Source organism: Dromaius novaehollandiae, chromosome 23 (assembly GCF_036370855.1).
Source record: "Dromaius novaehollandiae isolate bDroNov1 chromosome 23, bDroNov1.hap1, whole genome shotgun sequence".
NCBI lineage: Eukaryota > Metazoa > Chordata > Aves > Casuariiformes > Dromaiidae > Dromaius > Dromaius novaehollandiae.
Genome location: NC_088120.1, coordinates 2440115 through 2446309, shown reverse-complemented (window position 1 = coordinate 2446309; position 6195 = coordinate 2440115). Strand labels below are relative to the sequence as shown.

Genomic DNA, 6195 nt, shown 5'->3' with positions numbered 1-6195 from the left:
CTTCCAGGGAATGGCAGCGAGATAAAGGAGATACAGGTCTCCCTCTCTCAGCGAAGCCATCGCCAGGCCTAACTGCTCTTCTGCTCTCCCCCATTCTCCTCAACCCACCGCGCACACAGCGTGCTGCCAAGCTCTCTCCTCCAAGCACACCTCTCAATGTGGCCCCTTTGTCAGAGTCACGCGCCCGTCCCAAGGCTCCCGCGCGGGTTTCCTGGGACACACAAATGCCTCTCGGGAGCTGCGGGAGCGCCGGGCAGGTGGCCGGCACCCCGCTCCAGGCACGTCTCGCCCCACTCCCCTGGCCAGCTCGGGGACAGCTGCCCTACGGGCACCCCCAGGCCTCTCGCCTCCCGCCTCCTCCCAAGCGGCGGCACCGACCTGGGCGCGTGCTCACCTGCCCTGCACGGGGCGCCATGCCATTGGCTGTCCGCGTGTCGCTCAGCACACATCCCACCCCTCCCAGACGCCGCCTGGATCACCGCCTCCACCTCGCTAGCTGATTGGCCCATCGGCACAGGGGGGCGGGGCCCTCCCTGCAGGGCTCGGGGGCCCTTGGGCCTTGCCGCGAGAGCTGCCGCCGCGGGGGCGTTCGGAGCGCAGGGTCGCTCGCGGGCTTTTCCGTGTGCAAAGGCGTGGCCGAGCGTGGTGAGAGGAAGGAAAGGCACAGCCATTTCCACGGGAAACAAGTAGAAATGCCTGGAGAGCGATGGCAGGGGATGTGTGTGTGTGTGAACCTTTTGTCTGGGAAAACCAGGACCCCATCTCCGTCCCCACCCTACAGCACCGTGGGGCGGCCGGCAGCTCCGTGCTCTTCCTCACCCTGCACGTGTTCCCGATCTGAGGTAGCTCCCAAGCCCCCCAAACTGCCAGCCCCCGCCACCTAGCCCCATTTGCCCCATGGCAGCCCCTGCACCAGCCGCCCTCAGGTGCCTCAGGCCCCTGGCTGCCCCTGGGCATGGGGACCCCCCCACCAACCTCCCTACTTTGGACCCACACGGGGAACCCCAGCTCAGTGGTGGCCCTTCGTGGGTCACACTTGTGTAATTAGCTAACGAGCAGCCCCCCTCTTGCCCCCCAGACAGCCCCATGGACATGTCACTGCAGCGAGCTGCAGCAGAGACCGGCCAGGGGTGATGTCGGGGCCTTTTGTGACACGTCTCCCCCCACCAATTGTGACCCCCATGGTGCCCCCCCCGGTGTCGCCTGGCGCCCCACGGCCCCTCAGTGCGTGGGGAGCAGAGCGGCTGGGATCTCCCCAGGGAGCTCCCTCAGCCACCCCACGACGTGGCCCCACGGCCCCGTGAAGGACCCCCCCATTCCCCATCGTTCCTTTGTATCCCACCTGGGCCCCGGCCCCCGGCATGGCGGAGAGATGCCCCAGCCACCCCGCGGCCACGTGGGGCGAAGAAGAGGACCGTCCTCCCAGTCGCCCCACGGAGGCCTGGGTCGAGGAGGAGGACAGATGTCCCGGCTTCTCCATGAGGACCTGGGTCAAGGAGGAGGACGAAGCCCCTGGCCACCCCATAGGGGCCTGGGTGGAGGAGTGGGACGAACCTCCCGGTTTCTCCATGGGGCCCTGGCTCAAGGAGGAGGATGGACCCGCCAGCTGCTCCATGGAGGCCTGCGAGGAGGCTGTGCAAACAGATGTGATCCCCGTGGCCATTGAGGGCATGAAGGACATGAGCGCCTGCGACACCTCAGCAGCAACGCACATGCTGGAGGATATGATGGGATACTGCGCTGCCAAGCCAGAGCATGTAAGCCTCCATCCCACTGGTGATGGTCCCCAAAGCCAGGGCTCTCCAGCACAGTTTGAGCCTGGCAGGGGGTTCCCTGGGGCAGCACACTGGTGCCAACCTGTGTCCCTTCCAGCTGCAGCAGATTGTGGCATATATCTATGAGAAATTGCCAGGCATCAGGGAGGCCACAGCCCAGGGCATCCTCAAGAGCTTCCTTCTCCTCCTGACATGCCACTACCCCAGCGAGGTGGTCACCGGCCTCCTGAACTGCTCCCCGACCTGTGACAGGTACACCTCCTGCATTGCCAGCCTGAGTGCAGCAGCCCCAGGGCTGGAGCTGTGCTCCCTCCAGGCGCCACAGAGCCACCGGGTCGGCCAGCCCTGGCAAGGGTCAGCGGGATGCCAGGACGCTGGCCCGACCCTTTCTGGCTCGGGTTCACAGCGTTGCCGTGGCCATGTGGGAGGTGACGGTCTCCCAGTCGTTGACAGCTGAGAAGGTGCTGCAGGAGCTGCTCTCTGTGCTGCAAGAGCGGCCCCTCTGCAAGCCGGGCACCACCATCAAGGACCTCACCTGCATGCTCCCCCTGACCGTGAGTTGCCCCACAGGCTGGCTGGGCGAGGGAGGCCTCCCTGTGCAGGCAGCTGTGGCACTAGCGAGGGCTGTCCTTGGCATCTTTGCAGGCGACCCGGGCGCTGAACATCATCCTTCTGCAGCACACTTGCAAGCAGGAGGTGAAGGCGCTCTTCCCCCGCCTCTACCTGGCCCTGCTCTTCCAGGTGTCCTTTACCCTCGTCCACGCGCCAGAGGACATCCCCGCCTTCAGCCGTGAGGGCAAACTCATGTCTCCCAGGCCTGTCAGGTACCGTGTCTCCCCGGTCCGTCCCCTGCTGCCCATGCCGGAGCATGGAGTGACAAACCAGTGCTCTTCTCCCCGGGCAGGACAGCGGTACAAGCCATGCAGGCGCTGCTGTGCTGCACTGGCTACGGGGAGCAGGTCACTGCCATGCAGCAGCAGGGTGGCTGGGAGATGATCAGCCGGCCCGAGACCCACCTCACGGGGGTTGCCTTGCTGGCCAGGTAAGCCCCCTCCGGTCCTTGGCTCCCCATCCCACCCTGGGAGCCCCACGGGGTCCCTGTGCGGTTTGCCCATCCGCCTTGGCTGCCACGGTGCCCCTCCCGCCCATGGCCAGGCAGATGCGGGGGAACCCCCCGGAGGAGCGTGCCGAGATCTTCCTGAACCTGAGCCTGGCCCTGAGGGGCAAGGACAAGTGCCAGGAGATCCCCTCTATGGCCTTCTTCATCGAGGTAGGCTGCGGGGTGCTGGCATGAGTGGGAAGGGGGCGGCTGTTGGCGGCAGAGCTAGGGCTCTGCCGGTGCCTCCGTTAGTCCCCAGCTGCCACCTGTGTTTCAAGCAGCCTCCGTGCTGGCCCTGCGCACTCCATGTCCCTTGAAGAGAGGCCAGAGGGCTGCAGATGGGGCCCGGCTGAGGGGATGGGGACACGAGGGTGGCGATGAGTGGACAGGGATGGGGTGGAGGGGTCGTGGATGAGGGGACAAGGATGAGGGGATTCAGATGGGGCCGGAGATGAGGGGCTGCAGCCTGGGCTGGGGATGCGGGGCCGGGGCCAGGGCCGGGGGAGGAGGAGGAGGACAAGGGGTAGGGGCTGGGGCCGGAGCCAAGGGGCTGCCGATGGGGCTGGGGCTGGAGCCGGGGCCGAGTGGGAGGTGGCAGCGGGAATGCCATGCCACGTGCCGGGGTCTCGGTCCTGGGGGTGGCCACCAGTCCCCGTGCCAGCCCGGCCCTGTGCCGTTGCAGCTGCTGCAGTGCCCCGACCTGTGTGCGGCAGCCGACGAGGCAGCGCTGAGCCTCTGCCAGGCGCGGCTGGACAACGAGCGCCAGGTCATGCGCTGGCTGGCGCTCCGCGGCTTCCTCGCGCTCTCTGAGAAACCTGCCACGGTGAGTGAGCACGCGCTGCCGGCGCCTGCGTCTGGGGCATTTCCACCACCAGCAGTATAAGGAAAACCCTGCACGTCCCCCTGCAGGCAAGGAAGATGCAGGAGTTCATCCCAGACGTGGTGCAGCGGCTGCAGGACGCCGATGGGGAGATGGATGCCAAGGCGCTGGCGGTGCTGCGCAACGTGCTGCGCCACGCCAACCCGCGGCAGGCCAGCCATATGGCTGTGCAGCTGGCCCGCGACCTCCTGTCCCTCTTCCCCAGCGTGAGGATGGTGGCAGGGAACTGGTAGGGGGCCCTTTCTGGTTGCCCCCCACCGCCATCGCTGAGGTTGCCATGCTTGCCCCGGCAGGAGGTCGGCGTGGTGCGGGAAATGGCCATGCGACTCTTTGGGGAGCTGCTGGGCCGGGCGGTAGGCGGTGAGAGGCAGCATATGAAGCAGCTGGCGCGCCAGGGGCTGCTGCCCCTCTTCCTCCATTTTGGGGACCCACACCCTGGTGCGGCACAGGTACAGGGCACGGTGGCGGGCCATGCGGCCGCTCCGGTAGGCAGCCCAGGCAGCTGTGGGGGAGGCGGCGGGGGGGGTGTCCTGGCCTGGCCGCAGTGCCATCGCCCATCTCCCTGCTCCTTCCCAGGCCGCCCAGGCAGCCCTCGTGGACGCTGCAAAGCTCCTCAGCTGGAAGCAGCTCCGGAAGCTGGCCGAGACGGCGCAGACGTGGCACATTGGCGAGTGCCTGGTAAGGAGGCCTGGCCGTGTCAGACCTGTCCTGGTGGTGCTGGCCCCTGTCCTGGTAGTGCCAGCACCTCTCCTGGCAGAGCCAGCCCCTGTCCCAGCAGTGCCAGCATCTTTCCTGGAAGGGCCAGCCCCTATCCCATAGGTGCCAGCTCCTGTCCCAGAGGTGCCTGCGCCTCTCCTGGTGGACCAGCCCCTGTCCCAGTGGTGCCAGCCCCTGTCCGTTCTGTGCCGGCACCTTTTCCAGCAGTGACAGCACGGGTGCCGGTTGTGCCCGTGCCTGTCCCATGGAGGTTGCCAACGCCTGTGCTAGAGAGGGGGACGGGTGTCCCTGGGAGGGGGACGGGCCCAGTGCTGCCAACACCTGTACCGGGGGTCCCTGCAGCTGCGGGAGGCCGGGCCGGTAGCCAGCGAGTATGTGAGGCGCAGCTGCTGTTACCTGGAGCATCCTCGGGCCCCCCTGCGCGAGCAGGCCGTGCGCTTCATCGGTGAGACCCTCCCGGACGCCCGCGACCCTCTCCCCAGCCCCCAGGTTCTTCTCCGCAACCCCCACGTCACTCTCCCAAGTGCCCTTGTCCTTCTCCTCAATGACCGTGACCCCCTCCCCAGCCCCTGGGTCCCCCTCTCCAGCCCCTGGTCCCCCCCCCAGCCTCTGGGCCCCACTCCTCAACGCCTGGGTCCCTCTCCCCAACACCTGGGACCCTCCTCCAAGTCCCTAGGTCCTCCTCTGTAACACCTAGGTCCTTCTCCCCAGCCCCCGACTCCCTCTCCCCAGCCCCACGGTCCCTCTCCCCTGTGCCAGGTCCCTGTCCCAAAGCCCAGGTCCCTCTCCCCAGTGCCCGGGTCCCTCTCCGCAGCCCCAAATCCCTCTCCCCTGGCCCGGGTCTCGCCTTGTGACGGGCTGTGTGTGCCTAGGGCTCGCTGGGCGGCTCCTGGACTGGCGCGGGGAGAAGCTGGAGGAGATGTGCAGCCGTGCGTAGGATGCCCGTGGTTGGCCGGGGCTGGCGGGAGGAGGCCGGGCCTGGGGACGGAGGGAATTTCCGGGGCATTTGAGGGCTGGTGTTTTGGGCCAGGCAGAGAGCGCCCGTGCCCTGCGCCAGGCTGGAGGCCTCTTACATGCCTTCCTGGAGGGAATTTTTGGGGCATTTGGAGTATTGCTGAGCAGGGACAGGTCCCCTTGTGCCCTGCGCCCCCCGGCCCTCTCCCTTGAGCAGCAGCCTGGGATCTCTGCTGATACAGGGCTTGATCGCCGCTCTCTTTCCTCCCATCTCAGTCCTTCAGCGCTTGGAAAAAGACAGCAGCCCCACGGTCCGCTGCCTGGGCATGCAGACCATCTTCATCCTCCGAGCACCCAGGAAAGCATCCCCATCAGGCTTCTCCTTCCAAGCCCTGCGCGCCTGCCTGCGGAGAGCCCGGCAGCTGTGGCGCCCAGGCCCAGGCACCGGTGCGGCCTGAGCATCCCCGAATTCGGCATCCTCCAATCGCCAGTCTGCCCCCCGCGCAGAGCACATTCAGCAAAGCAGGGGGCTCCGGGCCCTGTGCCCTTGGGCTTGCACAAGGATGGAGATGCTACAACCTGCCTGGGCAGACCTGTTGCTGTGCTTGCCCACGCCCATAGTAAAAAAGGCTTTTTCTTGTGCTCACCGGGAAGGCTGGGGCAGATGGGGCCGGTGGGGGCTGCAGGGCAAGCGCGGGAGGAGGAGCGCGGACGCCCGCGTTTGGCCGTGGAGAGGAGGCAGATGCAGCTGGAGAGCAGGAGGTGACAGA

General features: G+C 67.1%; 1 protein-coding gene across 1 annotated transcript; it reads left to right on the top strand.

Moving 5' to 3' along the window:
• Positions 1–1361: 1361 nt before the first annotated feature.
• On the top strand, positions 1362–5883 carry LOC135330658 (maestro heat-like repeat-containing protein family member 7). Its single transcript, XM_064524884.1, has 12 exons — positions 1362–1757; positions 1873–2027; positions 2182–2329; positions 2421–2599; positions 2680–2817; positions 2931–3045; positions 3557–3697; positions 3784–3960; positions 4048–4239; positions 4331–4432; positions 4814–4916; positions 5702–5883. The coding sequence occupies exons 1-12, from the start codon at positions 1362–1364 to the stop codon at positions 5881–5883; spliced, it is 2028 nt and encodes a 675-aa protein (XP_064380954.1).
• The last annotated feature ends 312 nt before the right edge of the window (positions 5884–6195 follow it).